General features: G+C 39.2%; 1 protein-coding gene across 1 annotated transcript; it reads left to right on the top strand.

The window, feature by feature from the left end:
* Positions 1-2,698: 2,698 nt before the first annotated feature.
* Positions 2,699-19,551, top strand: LOC121320088 (cullin-associated NEDD8-dissociated protein 1-like). Its single transcript, XM_041258274.1, has 15 exons — positions 2,699-3,033; positions 6,059-6,202; positions 6,376-6,530; positions 8,348-8,471; positions 9,106-9,362; positions 9,583-9,688; positions 9,825-9,970; positions 10,904-11,196; positions 11,659-11,800; positions 12,511-14,007; positions 14,440-14,535; positions 15,073-15,242; positions 15,363-15,527; positions 17,129-17,236; positions 17,732-19,551. The coding sequence occupies exons 1-15, from the start codon at positions 2,966-2,968 to the stop codon at positions 17,954-17,956; spliced, it is 3,696 nt and encodes a 1,231-aa protein (XP_041114208.1). The 5' UTR covers positions 2,699-2,965; the 3' UTR covers positions 17,957-19,551.
* Positions 19,552-19,778: the final 227 nt, after the last annotated feature.

The following is a 19,778-nucleotide window of genomic DNA, read 5'->3' as shown; positions in this document are numbered from 1 at the left end:
CTATCAAGCCATTCATATCTGATTCACAGTCATGTTAGATTGGCTCCTTTTAAAAGCAAGGCACAGCATTGAACACAGATCTCGAAAGTGAAGATCATTTAGACTGGCCCTTTGTGCACCATGGCTCTTATAGCAAAGCATGGCATTGAACACAGATCTCGAAAGTGAAGATCATTTAGACCGGCCCTTTGTGCACCGTGTCTCATAACAGCAAAGCACAGCATTGAACACAGATCTTGAAAGTGAAGATCATTTAGACTGTGCACCGTGGCTCTTAACAGCACTTGTGAAACTTGTTAGTGGATTTTTTTCTAAAATAAAGATGGAAGAGCAGGCCCCAGTTATTTAAGCAGCAGACGTATTTTTTTTTCTGCCGCTGTTAATCATTACTCTAGGGCCACTAGAGAAATCATGCATTAAAAAAGTCAACTTATTTCTTTTTGGGAAATTCTCAGACTATAGCAAGAAAAGTAATTTAATGTAATTAACAGTAAATGTACTACAGGAGTTTACAGCCTTGTTATTCACAATTGTCAATTGACCCTTGTAAGATAATAAGACTGCCCTGTAGTGTATAAACAAATCTATCTAATTTCAAGAAATCTATTATACCTGCACCTCCTAGATTATTTCTCCACAGACAGTGTCTTCTGGATCAAAGGATGTCACTGGCTGAAAGCACATCAGTCAATAGGAGAAGCAGCTGGTTGGTTAATCACAGGAAAGAAGTCGTTGCAGATCACAGCGCCTCTCTGTGTCGCAGACGATCCCAGCACCTCTCTCTGTGTTCCAGATGATCGCAGCGCCTCTCCATCGCAGACAATCGCAGCCCCTCTCTCTGTCGTAGATGATCACAACGCCTCTCTCTGTGTCTCCCTCATTGGGATCACTGGAAATGTAGTATGCTATGGTGTGGTGTTTGTATACAGTCAATACTATGCTATGGTGTTTGTATACAGTCAGTACTATGCTATACTATGGTGTTTGTATACAATCAGTACTATGCTATGGTGTTTGTATATAGTTAGTACTATGCTAAGTTATGGTGTGGTGTGTGTATACAGTCAGTACTATGCTATACTATGGTGTTTGTATACAGTCAGTACTATGCTTTGCTGTGGTGTTTGTGATCATTCTGAATGGCTCTAGGTTCTGGTGTTCTGCTAGCCCCGCCTCCTATCTCTGTCTACATACAGTATATGCACATTGGTGGAGCTGGCAGAGCTGAGAGGTCACATTGAGGAAAGAGGGTCAGTCCTGGTACTTGGGATTCTCCAGACATGTAGAGGTAGATTTAGGATTTATTGGAGCCACAGAGCCACCACTCCTAGTGATTGCAAACACCATAAAAGTGTTTAGGAAAATATAAAAAATAAATTCTAATTACATTTGTGAAAAGGACCCAATCTATAGTCATGGCAGAAAAAGAACGGATAAGGGCATTGTTCTGCTGGTCCCAGGTCCCCCACACTGGAGCTACACGAGCCCACTATTCAAATCTCACACTTTTACTTGAGTTCTCAAACTTCCTTTGGGGTACGGCAATTAAATATATCAGACGGTCCCCTCTAATGTAAAGTATAGGAGGCAAAACCTGGAAAGACAGTGTGCTGCCAGGCAAGATAACTTATTTTTGAGTAAAACTGAAATGACAGACACTGAAATCTGGGAGGTGACTGAAGACACAGAATAAGTATAAATGACCTGCTGGCAAAATATGTTTGCATACCAAGACATCCCACAAACACTTTCCTGGAAACAAAGCTCAGACAGCACTCCTCATCGCCACCGTTTCCCAGATCTAGTCTGTCACTTTGGGCTCACATTAGATCACTTTCTTAAACCCACAGGTAATAATAAAATGATCACAACTTATTGTCAACTGACTTTCTCCAGACGTGGAAAACACACACACACCTGTCACGTTTGCCTTTATTTCTGCTTCAGAAAACAAGTTCATACAAAAACCAAATGATTGAGGAAAGAAAGAGAAATTACCTTAAAATGAGCACAGTGACCCAAGCGGACCACGCAGGACTCATACACATGTGTGAAGGGCTAATGAAAAGACTGGCAGTGTAAAGCTATGATCGAGGGTGTGGGCAATGTGTGCTGCTAGAATGTTTTATCACCTGAGAAAGAGGCAATCATAGGAGTACAACTGACCTCACCTGACCTGGTGCAAGTAACAGATTATTTCCAGTTAATACAAAACTAGTGTTTTATTGAGAATCCAATCTATTATCATTGCAACCACTGCAAAATATGATCCACCAATACGCAAGACAGAAACTTAGGCATTGCTAGCATTTAATGTGTTTTCTGATTTGTTTTAAATAACAGCAGTGCATGAAGCCTGTGTGTATCACTAGCAGCCAGTGTGTTTGTTTGCAACATACAGTACAAGATGAGAAGTACTGATGACATGTTGATAGTATCTTCAAATGCAAAGTGTCCAAAACTGCCCGCTGCCGCGATTGTGTGTGAGCTTGCTAAACAAAAACATTTGGGCGCCCACAAATTAAACCCGCTTCCTCCAAGCGAGGCGTCAAAGTGAAAAAAAAAAAAAGACAGGAAGCGCCTTCAGACATTCTGTTGACTGACACTGATTTAAACAAGTTAGAGACGCGTAATTGCGTTTGTTAGTCCCGCCCCAGTGAAAACTGGTCAACTCTGACCTTTTATGCCCAGAGCGGCGGCAGTACTTCCAGGTTCCGCCTCCCTCTGCATTGAGACGAGTGTAGCTGGGTGTCCATTCAAACCCGTCCAAACTCCCGGGAATGAGACTCGTCTCAGCACACAGGCATTAGAGCAGCGAAACAAGCGAGCACCCTTCACCGCGGAGAGGAAAAGAAACACCAACTTTAACCAACAGAGAGAGAGAGAGAGAGAGAGAGAGAGAGGGGAGCAGCAACAACACTTACCGGAGAAACACTGACAGCAACTCTCCGGCAACACTGCAAACATGGCGAGCGCCTCCTACCACATCTCCAATCTTTTGGAGAAAATGACATCTAGCGATAAGGATTTCAGGTAAACAGCGTTTCATTAGAAGCACAATCATTCTTACAGTTGGTGGGGGTCGTTTTATTTTACATTCGCTCCCCAACATTAAAAGTTTATTTTAAAAATCTTGAAGGCGCTCGAGCTCAGACAAAAAAAAAAAAAAAAAAAAAGCCCGAGTTAGTAGGCCTTAGATGGCTATGTTTTTTTTTTTTTTTTTTTTGCTTTAAAATAAAACCGTTACAACGCTTTTAAATTATTTTTGTACATTTTATTTAGCATTGTCCCCTGCGGCCCAAATCTATATTTGTTTCTGTTTTCTTCTTCTTCTTCTTCTTCTTCTTCTTCTTCTTCTTACTGTTGTTTGTTCTTATTTAGAAATGAAAACAGCCGCTTTTCATTGTCATGGTCATCATTGCTGGCCTTCAATTCCGTGTATGTTATTATAAACAATACTCTTATCAGTGTCGTATTCTAATTTGATGTGTACAAATATAACCCAAAGTAAACATCGGTATCAATGATAACATGTCGCTAGATGGTGTATAAACTGTAAAACACAAATAAAGCTAGTAGGGTTTTTTCTTTAAAAAAAAAACAAAAAAAAAAAACGATTTTATTTATCTGACGAACCACGTTCGACGTATAATCTTTTTTTTGTTTTTTTTTGACAGTGACAGGGGACAGCCACATTACTTGTATTGTGGCCTGTGCCTGGTGGGGTGGGTACTTAATATCATTAGAATACACTCTGCACAATGACATACCTCTATTACAGTAATGTAATAAGTGTTGCATATTTAATAGGCGCTCTTGATTTTGATCATCAGTGCGGTTCAATTCTGCCAACTTAGTTTATACAATGTAAGGAGCTTTGCCTTAAAAGAAAATGTGAACACACATGGTTATAATAATTAAGTATTGTAGAAACAGCCATTATGGTTATCTATAGTGTCAAACCATAACACACACTAGTTAGATTTTTTACACAGTTCATGTAACTTTGACTGGCTTTCTGTACTGTAATATTTGTTTTGAAAGCTGGTTTTTAAATATTAACACTGAATGGCGAATTTTAAAAGGACAAATCTTTTCCTGTTTTGGTCATTTAAAATCAGAGAAACTATAGTATCTAGAATGCGGTTCCTGAAAAATCCTGAAGGTCTTATAAATAGGACAGAATACTTTTTAGTGCCTTCCTTGAGAAAGACTTATGATATAGGAAAAGCATTCGCAGTTCCTTTATTTCAGAACCTAAGCATTTCAAATATCTGAGCACCGAATTATTTGCGTCTTCACTTTAAGTAAGAGTGACATTTTTTTTTTTTTTTTTTTTTTTTTTAGTTAATAAAATGCTCTCTTTCTGCAGCGAGGTAGTTTAAAAATGACGAATGTGTGCAGCAGTAATTTTTGTTGTGATGGAAATATTGTTATACTGTTTATTTTCTTGCATGTCAATACAGTAGTCTCTGGTTAAGAGAACACCCCTTGGGAAGCAAGCGAAGTGTTCTATTAGCCAGAGTGTTGACCACCAGACAAAATTTGAGTCAATAAATAAATGTTGCTTGTTGTGATGCACATGCATCAACATATAAAATGCCCAGAATAAGAGAAAAGGAATAGGCAAGTGTGTGTTAATAAAGTAACAAACTAAAGTTCATAAACTGTCAAACTAAATTAACACAGCACCCCCACACATGTTAAATGCAGCAGCAGCTCTAGATTCATTATAAATAGTCAAAAAGAGTGAATAAACCAGTTGTAATTTAAGTTTTGATGATGAGTTAGTTAAAAAACAGTACTGTGTCAGTTGTGAACGAATCTCTATCGGTGCCAAAAATAGTCTTTTAAGCAAAGTTTTTGCCAGAGCATTTATTATGGGGGGGGGGGGGGAAACCTGTTTCAGCACAAGGATGTTCTTTAGGAGATGTTCCTATACGCGGAGATTACTGTGTCCTACTTAATGATATTGAACAGGTAATGCATTATGATATGATATAAATGTATTCCTTTAGCTTACTTGCTGAATTAAAACACACCCAGGAGTCTGAATTTACCTGCTGTTGCAATATAGAACCAGCAATTTAACAAGGACAGTATGCGGTCTACAGGATGCTCTTAGTTAACTGCCAAAATACAATATTCTTACAAAGGAGAAGTGTCAATAGAATATTCTTGGGTCATTACTGTATAGGACCATAAGAGTAGTCAAAGGGTTAAGCAAGCACCTCCTAAATTGTAACGAAAAGGTGATTTAAGAAGCAGACTGGCCACAGTAGCATGACCCTCTAGTTAGCTAGAGTAACTACTTAGAATTGAAGATTGTTAGAGCCTGATCTGTTAATGAGAAAAGAGGCACTGATGTGTGTCTGTAGGTATGTAACGAACAACAGAACAATCTGTTTTTAGGGAGCTAGCTAGTTGGACAGAGGGAGAGAGAGCAGAGAAGAACTTGGAACATCAGCTCCAGCAAGTAACATGCTAAAACACTCCAATGATTCAATGAACTCGGAAGACCTAAATGTTGTTTAAAGGGCTCAAAGTAACTACATTAACCTAGATCGCCATCACTGAAGAAAGGAAAAGTTAATTGATGAATTAAGTGATAATTAAGAAACACCCATTACATTAAGTGCTAATTAAATAAAAAAAACATTGCACATATTAACATATTAACATATTAACATCGGATTCTTAAATTGGACATCATAACCCTATTCTTCCTACAGCTGGATTGAAAAATAAAATAAAAGTTCTAAGCTTTTGTCAATTAATAGGATACAATACACCTTTCAAAGAAAAGTAATTTGATTGTTGTGCAGCTTTTCTCTGAAACTTGGCTATAGGCAACCTGGCTTATTCACTGGGAGAAAAATATCATAACTTTGAGTTGAGGTATAAAGATGCTCGGTGAATATCACAGGTGACTATTGCTGTTATTATTCTTTGTGTGTGTGTGTGTGTGTAAACAGGATGGTTGTGCATGGAGGACTTTGCTTCTCAGCTCTATTGGGATTGTCATCTTAAAGGAATCTCCCTTTGTTATTCTCAACAGGTTCATGGCCACAAATGATTTGATGTCCGAACTTCAGAAAGATTCCATCAAGTTGGATGATGACAGTGAGCGCAAGGTGGTCAAGATGATCCTGAAGCTACTTGAGGATAAGAATGGAGAGGTGCAGAACTTGGCAGTCAAATGGTAAGCAGTGATTAGTTACACATGCAGTTCTTTTAAACAAAAAAAACAAACAAACAATATAATAGCGCTTGAGGGATCTGAGTATTCTGACATTTATAATGCAACAGTATTGCATATTGCTAATAGCATTTTTTTAAATACACATTGTGGTTTTCTTTTTTTTTTGTTTTCAGTCTAGGACCACTGGTCAGTAAAGTGAAGGAGTATCAAGTGGAAACTATTGTAGATACACTGTGTACAAACATGCTGTCAGACAAGGAACAGCTGAGGGATATCTCCAGCATTGGCTTAAAAACAGTGATTGGAGAACTTCCTCCAGCTTCCAGTGGTAAGGACTGCTTTAATAGAATAACTCTAATTCTACAGCACTGCTAGTACTTGCTTTGTAAGAAGCATTGCTTTTTCTTTCCCTGTTTTAAAGTCAGTTGTATTAAACCTGGCTGTTTCTGTTTATTCTGAGTGCCATACTGTAAATTTAATTAAAACGGTAGAGGAACTCCTCTGATGTACCTGGCTGTCACAGTGGACTTAATTTTTCTTTCAATAATTGATTCTGCTAGTTGGTCGCTACAGGACTTGTCATCTCTCTTCTCTTTGAAATGGGAAAAAAAATACACTTTTCAGTGATGAAAAATCTCATCTAATTGGCGGATTTCTGCTTTTACTCAGTCCCCCGGGAATACTGATGTGATCAATGTGGATCCGGGCGGGGGGGTGTTTCCTTTTTTTAAAGCTATTAATATGGCAGTTGTTGTAAAGTGTTTTTGTAGTGTAACACCGCTAAATTATTATATAAATCGATCTCAGCAAAGTAACAGAAAAAAGAAAAAATAAGGAGGCAGTTTTTACATTACATGCCCCATTGCATTGGTGCTTACGGATGGCTGTCCTGGCAAGTTGCTATTTCATTGGTCCACAAACAAGTACAGGGCTTAAACAGTTACGGTGCAGCAGAAAATAATGGAATGGAAGGAAGGTGCTGGCGAAAAGTTAAGACTCATACAGTGCCTATAGAAAGTACACCCCCTTGAATTTTTTTCACATTTTGTTGTGTCAGTGCCTCAGTTTCATGCATTTAAATGAGAAAACATATCGACGAAAATAAATACTCATCACAGTAACTACGGCTTTTTCTTTGTGATCTAATGTTGTTGGAGACAAACATGGTGATCCAGCGAAACTATGAAATATACCCCACCTTTAAACAAGCAGCTTTGGAAAAACAAGTAGTTGCCTGACATTTGACAGAGTGAAAAATCAAGAGGTCATTTTAAACAGTTTTTTTTTTTTTTTTTATTAACAGAATGTTCAGGTTTGTTTTAAGTTATGCACAGACTCAAGTTTAAACTTTTTTTTTATTAAACTTACTTGACATAAGCTATTAATTTGTTTTTATTCGCCCTATATTGTCTTACATTTTTCTTAATCTGCACCTTTGAAATGTTCTTGTACCCTTCTCCTGCTCTGTGGCTCTCTACCTGACTTGTTTTGAAAGCTCCTTGGTCTTCATGGTTGCTTTAATGGATCACTAAGTGAGTTGCAGCTTGAGGGTCTTTATATACGTACCACTTTGAGTACACATAGGCTGAAACCATTTCACTACTTTTGTGACCTTTCAAACAAATCATTTGCACTTGAGTTGATTTAGGGCTGCAACAGCAAAGGGAGTGAATACTTATGCAACTGAGATTAATCTGTTTTTCTCTGTAAATCTTACTTATTTATATTCTATTTTTTTAACTGTCCGTGTGGAGTAGTCTGTGTAGATTCTACATGTAAAGTCTAATTTGAAAGTGTCGTGGAGTACGCTCAGGTACCAACAAAATGTGAAAACTTTGCAGGGGGGGGTTGTTGAATACTTCTGCAAACTACTGAATGTAAAACTTTAATTTTGAAAGTGGTCACAGGTCAAGGAAAACAACCGATACACTAAGTTACCCTATAGAAAGACTGCCTTAGGTTAACTAATTACATAGTTTGTGTGTTATATTGAAAAATAAATTAAAAGAACATAGATTAAGATATACATTAGATCTGCTGTTCATTACCATGATACATGTCTGCAGTGTTAAAAGAAACATCTACACACAGTAAACATTCGGTGTAACAATTCTGTTTCTTTAACACCAATTATTTTTCTTGTAGGCTCTGCTCTAGCTGCCAGCGTTTGTAAAAAGATTACAGGACGCCTTACAAGTGCCATAGCCAAGCAAGAAGATGTCTCTGTTCAGTTGGAAGCTTTAGACATAATGGCAGATATGCTATGCAGGTGGGGAGACTTTTTTGGGGGGGGTGGGGGATTTGTTTTACAGTTTTAGATCTGTTGTATTTATTTGTTGGAGTATTCTTTATTTCAATGCATAAGTATGTAGGTGATTTTATTATGAATAGCAGGACATGTAGACGTGTGGGTTTGAAGAAAACGCTTGGAAAATGAGTTATTTTTGGTGTACTGTATTAAGCAGTTTATATATATATATATATATATATATATATATATATATATATATATATATATATATATATATAATAAATATGTATATCCTTATGAGACGAATTCTCGGTAAGTGAGTTCATTTTCAATTAAGTGAGTTTCAATCCCTGTATTTTGGGATCAAATTTGCATGAAAAAAATCCGTTCAGCTATTGATCCAATAACGTAATGTTTTTTGAGGTTTAAGGTTTGAAGGTGAATGCTCTGTCGTTTTGTTTTAATAAATGCTTAAGATAATAACCTTGCCCAATGCTCAAATCCGGCAGTGCTACTTTACATCAGAACTGTCTGGACTGTACCTGGCTAAAATTAGAGACTTCCTTTTTTTTAGTAATGATTGAGATAAACTGGACGTGACTAATATTTCAATCCATTAAAATGACTCTGTTTTATTGCTGTTTTGCACTAGGCAAGGAGGCCTTCTGGTTAATTTCCACCCATCAATTCTGAGCTGCCTACTTCCACAGCTGACTAGCCCAAGGCTGGCTGTAAGGAAAAGAACAATCATCGCTCTAGGCCACCTTGTCATGAGCTGCGGGAATCTAGTGTTTGTGGACCTTATCGAGCACCTGCTCGCAGAGCTGTCCAAGAACGAGTCCATGTCAACCACCAGGACCTACATACAGTGCATCGCTGCAATCAGCAGACAAGCAGGCCATAGAATCGGTAAGCAACACCGAGCATGCGAGGGACAGCTGTGCACTTTGCTTAAAGCTGCAGCGTAGCTTGCCCTTAATGAACACAAACGTTCCCTCCTTCTTGCCATTGTCACTGTGAATTAACAGCTTAATGTCATCTGCAAGGTGGTTTGTTGCTGTGGGAAGCAAGAGAGAAATGTCTCCTTTTTCTTTTTTTTTTTTTTTTTTTTTTTTTTTTTTTAATTTAGGTGAATATTTGGAGAAGATCATTCCCCTGGTGGTTAAATTCTGTAACATAGATGATGATGAGTTAAGGGAATACTGCATCCAAGCCTTTGAGTCTTTCGTAAGGAGGTATGGACAGTATGTAAAACACTAATGTAGAATCAAAATGAATCTGGGGGGGGAGCACTTAAAAAAAATAACTTGTTTGTGTTTTTGATTTTTTTTATACCTTTTAAAGGTGAACTCTTCCTTTCTTCCTTTCAAGGTGCCCAAAAGAAGTCTATCCCCACGTTTCCACTGTTATTGCTATCTGTCTAAAGTACCTGACCTATGACCCCAATTACAACTATGACGATGAGGATGAAGATGAGAATGCCATGGATGCAGATGGAGGAGATGAAGATTATCAAGGTGTGCAGGGTTTGACACTTAAAATTAAATCACTAAACCCTGAGTGGTGTCCTAACTATTCACTAACTGTTTGACTCCAGTCTGTCATTTTAAGAACACAAATATTGTTCATGTTACAAAACTAGAAGTGTTTAGGCGATTTAAATCACTGTGTTGGTTCTAGTTTTGTACGGTTTATAGGTGATAGAATATTGCTGCTTTTGTATTTCATCCAATTACAGTTGCTGTAGAATAATTGAATATAGAAGGTCTCTAATGAGCGCTAGGTTCTCCAAGAAAAGGCTTTAATAGTAGAGAACTATTACAGAGCTCCAGCATACATATTTAGGGGGAATGCGATTCAATAGTAGTTAAGACACCATTGCACTTTTTAGAACCTGGAACAAAAAATGGAAGATGTGTTGCTGCCTTTCCACACTCACCAGGGGTAGATTGAATTTGCACTTCTGAAGCCGAGAATGTTTTTCACGGATTGGTCCTTTGTCCCGTTGTATTCGTTAGCTTTACACCGAATATCAAACCACCTTGAATTTTTCACACTGAACTGCCTTTTATGTTTATGCTTAAATTGAATAGTTTGTACCCAGCTGTGGATTGCCCTAGAGCCAACATGATAACAAGAGTGGATGAGAAGTGACTTTGCTGCAACATTGTATGAAGATGTCTTGCTTTGCATTCCAAGATGTGCAGCTGGCACATCTTCATTAATTTGACCCCGTTGCATTTCTGATCTTCTGGTCTGATTGGGAAGTGTTGCAGTAGGCATCCTTGTCTTTCAAACACAGTGTTTCAGTGCGCTGCGATAAAATGAGAAAAAAAGTTCTAATTATCCCCAAAATATTCCTTCTAAATTTTATAATAGAAAAATATACCTGCATTGCTTTACTTTTATCTGTTACATCCTGTATGATTCCTTTTTTCTTGCTCGAATAGGAAGTGATGATGAGTACAGTGACGATGACGACATGAGCTGGAAGGTGCGGCGCGCTGCTGCCAAGTGCCTGGACGCGGTGGTCAGCACTCGACACGAGATGTTACCCGAGTTCTACAAGACCGTCTCCCCAGCACTGATCGGCAGGTTTAAGGAGCGGGAGGAGAATGTCAAAGCGGATGTATTTCACGCGTACCTGTCTCTGCTTAAGCAGACTCGACCAGCCCAGAGCTGGCTGTGTGATCCTGACGCCATGGAGCAAGGGGAGACCCCGCTGACTATGCTTCAGAGTCAGGTGCGTCTCGCTGTATTTAAACAACACGCTGCACATCCCGTATAAAAAAATAAAAAAATATATATATATATATATATATATATATATATATATATATATATATATATCCATGCGGATTTCTTTGGGATAACGTCTCCTGTGCTGAAGTTCTAGACTAGGTTTAGTGTTGAGCACTGTGGAAGGTCGCATGAGCCTTGCATGTTTATTTTGCAGTCAACACTGATACACGTTGATTCACAATCTGTCAATAAATAATTCTGTTTCAGGAGTGGAATAATCAGGTAAGTCTTTTGATTGCTTCACATAGCCCTATTTCATTGTTCACTGAAACTATGATGTCTGTTAGTAAAAACTACCTGGTAATAGTGTGTGTGTTTGTGTGCATATTCCAAGCTTGGTTTTAAGTACATGCACTGCACGAGTGTCGTCTGAGAAATAACTTAATTCTCTGTCTATCAATAGGTTCCTAACATTGTGAAAGCACTTCACAAACAGATGAAGGAGAAGAGTGTGAAGACTCGGCAGTGTTGCTTCAATATGCTGACGGAGCTGGTGAACGTGTTACCTGGGGCGCTCACGCAGCACATTCCTGTTCTCGTTCCAGGTATGCACTGCAAGTGCAGGGTTCGCTTAACTCCTCATGAAATGGTGCAAGATTGACAGTAGTGAAGTCTGGAGTGAACTGCAGGTTTGGCATTGGGAGCCTGCAGTGTTAGCTTCACTACCCTGCTCTGAAGTAAGGCTACCCTACTACTTAAGAAAAATTATATTGAAATGAGAAGTACTCTCTAATCCCCACTGTTTAAAAAATTATATTCAGCTTACTGCAGGTGGTTTACATGTTTACACAAATATATATATAAAATATTAAATAAATAATGCATCTAATGCAAGCTAAGTCTGCAGCTACCAGTGGCCAAGCAGTAAACTCCAGCCTCAAAATACTGTCAATCCTAGTTTCTGCTTAGAAAAAGCACATGCCAGTGGCAGTTGTTATATTTATTAATACTTCCATACTCCATGACTGCACAATCTCAATGGAAACCAGAATTGCTAGGTTTACTGAAATTATTATTTGAGACAATTATACCACCCCCACAATGCTAAACTTGAAACATTTGTATGACAGTGTCCTTTAATCATTTAAACAATTTGAAATCGGCTTCCAACATGTTCTTTGGAAATATTTAACTGCTGAACAAAGCTGTTTGTGTCTTGCTTCCTGTGTTAAATAAAATTAGTTTACTATTGGCTGCTTATGAAATTAAGATGGAGGGAAATAAATTTAAAGCTGCTATTCTGTTTTCTTCACAGGCATCATTTTCTCGCTCAATGATAAATCCAGCTCGTCAAACCTGAAGATAGATGCTCTCTCCTGTCTGTATGTCATTCTGTGTAACCACACCCCTCAAGTCTTCCACCCTCACGTTCAGGCTCTAGTACCTCCAGTAGTGGCCTGTGTTGGGGACCCTTTCTATAAAATCACATCTGAGGCCCTGCTGGTCACGCAACAGCTTGTAAAAGTCATACGCCCGCTGTACCCCCAGACGGCTGCTTTTGACGCAACTCCGTACATTAAAGATCTCTTCTCTTGCACCATCAAGAGGCTGAAGGCGGCAGACATCGACCAGGAGGTGAAGGAGAGGGCGATATCCTGCATGGGCCAGATCATCTGCAACCTGGGAGACAGTCTTGGCAGCGACCTGCCCAGCACCTTGCAGATATTCCTGGAGCGGCTGAAGAACGAGATCACCAGGCTCACCACGGTGAAGGCTTTGACTCTCATTGCCGGCTCTCCCCTCAAGATAGACTTGAGGCCTATCCTTGAGGAGGGGGTGCCTATCCTGGCCTCCTTCCTCAGGAAGAACCAGCGGGCGCTGAAGCTGAGCACTCTGGCCGGCCTGGATATCCTAATGAAGAATTACAGCGACAGCGTGACTCCCGCCATGATCGATGCCGTTCTGGTGGAGCTTCCGCCGCTGATCAGTGAGAGCGACATGCACGTATCTCAGATGGCGATCAGTTTCCTCACCACCCTGGCCAAAGTGCACCCGGCCTCTCTCTCCAAGATCAGCGGCTCTATCCTCACTGAACTGATTGCGCTGGTGCGTTCACCGCTGCTGCAGGGGGGTGCCCTTGGCGCCATGCTTGAGTTTTTCCAGGCTCTGGTGGCTACTCACACAGCCAGTCTAGGTTACATGGACCTGTTGCGCATGTTGACTGGACCAGTCTACGCACAGAGCACAGCGCTTACCCACAAGCAGTCTTACTATTCCATTGCCAAATGCGTGGCAGCACTCACACGAGCGTGCCCCAAAGAGGGACCAGCGGTGGTCGGGCAGTTCATCCAAGACGTGAAGAACTCGCGGTCCACCGATTCCATCCGCCTCCTGGCTCTGCTGTCTCTGGGGGAGGTGGGGCACCACATCGACTTGAGCGGCCAGCCCGAGCTGAAGTCGGTCATCCTGGATGCGTTCTCATCCACCAGTGAAGAAGTCAAGTCGGCAGCCTCCTATGCACTGGGCAGCATCAGCGTAGGCAACCTGCCGGAGTACCTGCCTTTTGTCCTTCAGGAGATCTCCAGCCAGCCCAAACGGCAGTACTTGCTCCTCCATTCCCTGAAGGAGATCATCGGCTCCGCTTCGGTGGCCGGCCTCAAGCCCTATGTGGAGAGTGTGTGGGCTTTACTGCTGAAGCACTGCGAGTGCACGGAAGAAGGGACCAGGAATGTGGTGGCGGAATGCCTGGGCAAGCTCACTTTGATAGACCCCGAGACACTGCTGCCACGACTCAAGGGATACCTGCTGTCAGGTGTGTTCTGTCAGTCTTTGAATGTCTCTGCAATAAAGAGCCAGTACTGTAGATGTTATGATTCTTGCTGCTTTATTATTTTACTAACGTATGATGAGTCTTTTCATTGTATTAATACCGCAATGCTGGCATTGCTGTAGTGTAAAAAGGTATGTAGCAATGTGCAGAATGCTGCTAAAAGGGTTTGCCTGTTTTTTTTTTTTATTATTCTTTTTAGAACAAGTTTACATATAATATTACTGTTTGCTTTATGGTAGAAATCTTATGTCTAAATCTCAAGAGACAGGGTAAACTGTTAATTCATACATTTGTACCTTTTTTTAAACCTGATAAATTCCTAGTCTGCAGCAAGAAATACAATTAAGTACTGTTTCACGTTAAATCAGAAATGTTATTTAACCTTGACTAAACTGCCCCTATTCCTCTCCACAGGTTCTTCATATGCACGTAGCTCAGTGGTAACTGCTGTGAAGTTTACAATTTCCGATCACCCGCAGATAATTGATCCTCTTCTAAAGAATTGCATAGGTAATATTACTAATACTGAAACATGCTGACTTCAGTCTGTCAGCTGGGGTGGGGTGCAATGATTGCTTACAAGAACTTAATCTGGGGCAGAAAAAAAAAATTGTTATGAAGTGACTCACAATTTTTAATAATTCAAAGTAAAACCGTTGTTTGATTTTATTAGATGCTAGACCTCACTGGCGTTAAAACAGTGAGCACATTCCTTGGCTATACCAGCAATCATTCCTTGCTATGTTTGCAGTCAGATTGAATTATGTGCCTGCCACTCAACCCCGCCCCCCCAAGGTAAAGCTATTGAAGTGTGCAGCACTGGTTGTTTTTCGAGCTTTGATGGCATACAGGTTTTAAGGGCCTGAGTGTGTGCTGTAATTTATGTTAAAGTGAAAGGTCAACTGAAACGCGCTTAAAGATGTTTGTTGTGTATTTTATTTAGTCAAGGTAGATTTATAATAGCTTTATCAAACATTCGTCACAGTGCAAATGACCCTCATAAAATGACTGTTTAGAAATCTGCAATATTTATTTCTACTTTAATAGGCGATTTCCTAAAGACTTTGGAAGACCCGGACCTCAACGTAAGGAGAGTGACTCTTGTCACATTCAATTCTGCAGCACACAATAAACCTTCTCTTATAAGAGACCTCTTAGACACAGTTCTCCCTCATCTTTACAATGAAACAAAAGTCAGAAAGGAGCTGATCAGAGAGGTACGTGCACACAACCCCACATGTACATATTCATTGTTTAAAATGCCAGCCTGCTTTAAATCTCTTATTTACAATTGAGTGTGGTGCGAGTGTTTTATTTCGTTTTTCCTTCCCCTCAAGGTGGAAATGGGACCATTTAAACACACAGTGGACGATGGCTTGGATATCCGAAAGGCAGCCTTTGAGTGCATGTACACGCTTCTGGATAGCTGTTTAGATAGACTGGACATCTTCGAATTCCTTAACCACGTTGAAGATGGATTAAAGGACCATTATGATATCAAGGTAACGTTGGACACAATGTATAGAATATGTGAAAACGTGCTTAAGCTATGTATTGTCTGCAGGATCAATCATTAATTTTCTTTAATCTGTTGCCATACGTGAATTGGTTAGTGTTATGCACCCTTAAGGACATGTCTATTGACCAATTGGCATGTCTGATTTTCAGCTGCTGTTTTTATAATTGTGTAGGTGACAATGCATTTTGTGTAATTGTTAGGGATAGGAATTTCGGATAGTTTCCTATCTGAATACATGGTATAAATGTCTGTGTATTTGATTCCTCGAACTCCAGTCCCTGCTCTTACTCTCCCAAGAATGAAAGGCTAATTGTGTGTTACAAGCAGACAGCAAACCGTGTAAGCCGCTAAGGTTTAAGTTCACTCTTTGGAGGATCCAGCTGGGTTCACGAAGTGTACAAACATTGTCCAAGATGAGATTTACAGGTTTTTGTTTGTTTACTGAATTAAAATACTCATTCCAAGATGCATTCACAGTGCATATCTCTTCTAATTAAAGCTAGCATAATGCTGCGCAATACAAATTTTTTTTTTTTTGCTGTATTCAGAATAAAATAACACTTGGCATATAGGAACTTTAAATATTCTACATCTGTTTAATTCTAACAAATAACATTCATTAAATAATCTAAATAGTGCAAATATTGTAACCTGGACAAAACAATAGAAAATACTTTACAATAGTTTAGCATTACTAGCATTTACAGCTAGCCATTAAGCACTGACATCGGCGTAATCCAAGACAAGTTACTTTGTTTATTCAATAACCTGTAAATAATTCAAAACAAGGAACATACCTAGTTGTACTGTTAGTGGTCAGAGCAAATGTTAACGTTACTATCCCTTCACAGAAAGCCATCAGTAGATGTCTTGCTTTGAACTGCAGTTAAAAAAAAAAAAAAAAAAAAAAAAAAAAAAAAAAAAAAAAAAAAAAAAAAACTCCTTTCCAAGTATCTTGCTTTTTCTTACTAGTCACAGCGTTGCTCTGCTTAGCATTTAGTGTGTCTCTTATATTCATCATAATGTTAAATTGCCTTTCTAATTTCAATGTTACCCAAGTTTGGCTTCCTCCTTTTAGCACTGACTGTATATGTTATTTTATTTCAGTTTACACATTAAAAGTTTTCCGGTGCCGTGCTCCCAGAAGTTTTTTTTTCACGACTGCCTAGCAACAGCTGCAGAAGCTGCCGTGTGCCGTCATTACAGGGGAACTCAAGCAGGGATCTGCTCACATTAGCTGAAAATAAGGCAACAAAATTGGCAGCTTTCAAGCCGAATACATTTATTTTAGAATTTAGCTGTTCTAAGCATTGCATTAGTAGGGTCCTTATGTTTTAATTTGCAAATAGCGTCATCTGACTTGTGGTTTAAGATGACTTGTAACACTTATCAAGCACCAGTATTTAGAAAGACGTGTTTGCTACTAGAAGCTAATATGTAAGGCTATTTTGTCTGCTTGAATATGTAATTTGTTATTGGAATAGTTTACTTTTGTGTATTCAACTACACTGACCCATCCCTAGTACAAATTGTCTTATTGCTTAGGGGTGGACATTGTGATTTGAAGTGCTGTTCCTTTTGCAGATGCTGACTTTCTTGATGCTAGCTAGACTCTCTTCACTCTGTCCCAGTGCGGTTCTGCAGAGATTGGACAGGCTAGTGGAACCATTGCGAGCTACATGCACAACTAAGGTAGGCATGCACTTCTGTATGGGGCACATGAGGTAAGTGCACATGCTTGTGTGCTGGACTATTTCAAAGAGTTCAAGAGAAAGAAAACATGGAAATATATTAAATCAACTTGCAAGATGTAGTATGGGCTTTTATTAATGTTACCATCACAACATTATACCAAAGAAACGTATGAACATATTCAAAAACAGCACTTGTTAGTTCTTCATTCTCAGTTGTCTCCTGAATATGGCTGTGACTAATAAATTGGGACAAAGCTATAATTACATTGATAAAGATTTATGTTTTGAAACTTTTGTTTAAAATTCAGTCATTTTCTCTTTTTCTACAACAGTATATCTATTATAAACAACCAAATATATTATAAATAATTTAGCAGTTTCAGCAGCCAGAACTTGACTGCCCGTACTGCAGGAGATGACATTTCCCTGTTTTAAAGCCACAAAAACTCCTGCAGAGTTCTTCACATTCACGTTGCAATTCCTGCGTTTGCAGGTGAAGGCCAACTCAGTGAAGCAGGAGTTTGAGAAGCAGGATGAGCTGAAGAGGTCGGCCATGCGGGCAGTAGCAGCACTCCTAACCATTCCCGAAGCGGAGAAGAGTCCACTAATGAGTGAGTTCCAGTCTCAGATCAGCTCCAACCCCGAGCTGGCAGCCATCTTCGAGAGCATCCAGAAGGACTCCTCCTCCGCTAACATGGAGTGCATGGACACCAGTTAAAATGTCTGCTTCGAGCCGAGGACCCTTTTATTATTCCATGCATTGCACTGAAATTACAGTTTAAAATGAAACCACAACCAACAAAGCAAAAATTAAAAAGAAAACATTGGTAAGATTCAGAGCTTATCATTGTTCCACTTTTACTTTCAACAAAATGGTATGTTTGTTTTTTTCTTTTCTTCTTCCGTGAAGCTGCAAAGAGCAGAGGGTACTTCTACACAGCACTAGGTAGCGAAAAAATTAAATCGCAGTCTGCTTTAAGTCGCTGATGGGAGATTTATGGAGTTACTGTGTATGAGTAGCATCTGATATGCTTTTTGACTAAATTTGGGGGTAAGGGTAGGATTTAAACCTCATGTAAGTTCATAACATTTTTTTTCATTCCTTTTGAGTTTTCATGCTGTTCACATACAATTGTGTTTTGTACAATTGAAATGTTACCATTTCTGACTAATCTTTCTTTGTCCCAGTTGTCCGGATACAAACTATGACTGGCAGCAAAAAGAACCTGCTTTTGTATGATTTTACATTAAAGTGGTGTAGCACAATTGGTAAAAATGCAAGTAATATCTCCATGTCATTTCCTAAGGTGAATGGAGAGCTATCTATTGTGCTGTACCTTGGCAATACATTTTTGCATGAGCTAGAAACCCAGTGTTAACTTGTATTATAACCGCATGTACACTTGAATCAATACATGTCTACTATCATTCTGTGACCATTTAGAATGTGTCTTTCTAACATTGAAATTGTTATTTGTTGCACACCTGAGGCTAGAATTAAGAGAAGTCTCTTGTGTGCCAGGGCTTTGGTATAATGGTTTCTGTCACTGAAACATTATAACACCAGAAGAAGTGGGTACAATATAGATGATTTCCATGCAAAACACAGAATGTTTTTCTCAGTTTACTGGGCAGCCTCAGATGTCTGTAGGACTTTTTTTTTTTTTTTTTTTTTGGTGTGGTTACTGTCATCATCCATTGGACGACATGCAGTTTTTAAGTAGGGTTGATTTAGATTCAGTTTCATTTCCAGAACATTTAAACTTTGAGAATAAACAAGTTTAAATAATTAAACTTTAATATGCATGGAATTTGTTACAGATCACAAAACCCATCATTTTAAATCCATACAGCAGTGTGCAGTTTTATATTTTGTACTTGTAGAAGAATGAATGTGCTTCACACTGTAGATATACCTCTGTCAACACCAGTTGCTAACATTACACTTTGCTAATGCTTAAACAAAGTGGTTGGGAGTAGGGGGACTTTGTGCTTCTTCATACAGTTAAATTGATGTCGTGTGGTTTTGAAATTGGGAAGCATTGTTTTGGAAGGTGATGCAAGAGTGTAGTATATATTTTACCTTTTTTAGGATGTTTCCAATCTGTCTGAGCTCTGTTGCTTCACTATAGAATTTTAACCACTACCTGTCCACAAATAGACACCTCTTGAATTTTGAAAATTGGTTTATTGCATGGAGCGTGCACACACTTGAAAGGTCTGTTCTGTGCACCTCCCCAATCTGATTATTTTGTAGGGAATTCCTTTTCCCTGGGACTGCCACCATAGTGAAATAAAACCTGCTCCAGTCTACTTCACCCTTTCCAATGTGATTCTTATTACAAATTCTTCTAAAAAAAGGTTTCAAGAGTTCTTGTTCTTTTAAAGCTCCACATTTAAGGTATGTTCAGTCTGTTTTCTTTTGAAAGTCTTGAACATCATCCAGTACCTGTTGTAGTACTACAGTTTGTATGCTGCATGGTAGAGGAGCCTGCCGTGCTGTTTCTTTACAGTGCTCTGTGACGTGAGAAACCATGTCA

Source organism: Polyodon spathula, chromosome 8, assembly GCF_017654505.1.
Source record: "Polyodon spathula isolate WHYD16114869_AA chromosome 8, ASM1765450v1, whole genome shotgun sequence".
Taxonomy (NCBI): domain Eukaryota; kingdom Metazoa; phylum Chordata; class Actinopteri; order Acipenseriformes; family Polyodontidae; genus Polyodon; species Polyodon spathula.
Note: the sequence above shows the minus strand (reverse complement) of the source record. Positions and strands in the feature narration are given on the sequence as shown.

What these genes read in the sequence shown, in the direction of transcription:
- LOC121320088 (XM_041258274.1), top strand. Translation starts at nt 2,966, where the DNA reads ATGGCGAGCGCCTCCTACCACATCTCCAATCTTTTGGAGAAAATGACA. An exon ending in CATTCCTGTTCTCGTTCCAG is followed by an intron (nt 11,801 to 12,510) that starts GTATGCACTGCA and finishes TTTTCTTCACAG; the next exon opens with GCATCATTTTCTCGCTCAAT. An exon ending in GAAAGGAGCTGATCAGAGAG is followed by an intron (nt 15,243 to 15,362) that starts GTACGTGCACAC and finishes CTTCCCCTCAAG; the next exon opens with GTGGAAATGGGACCATTTAA.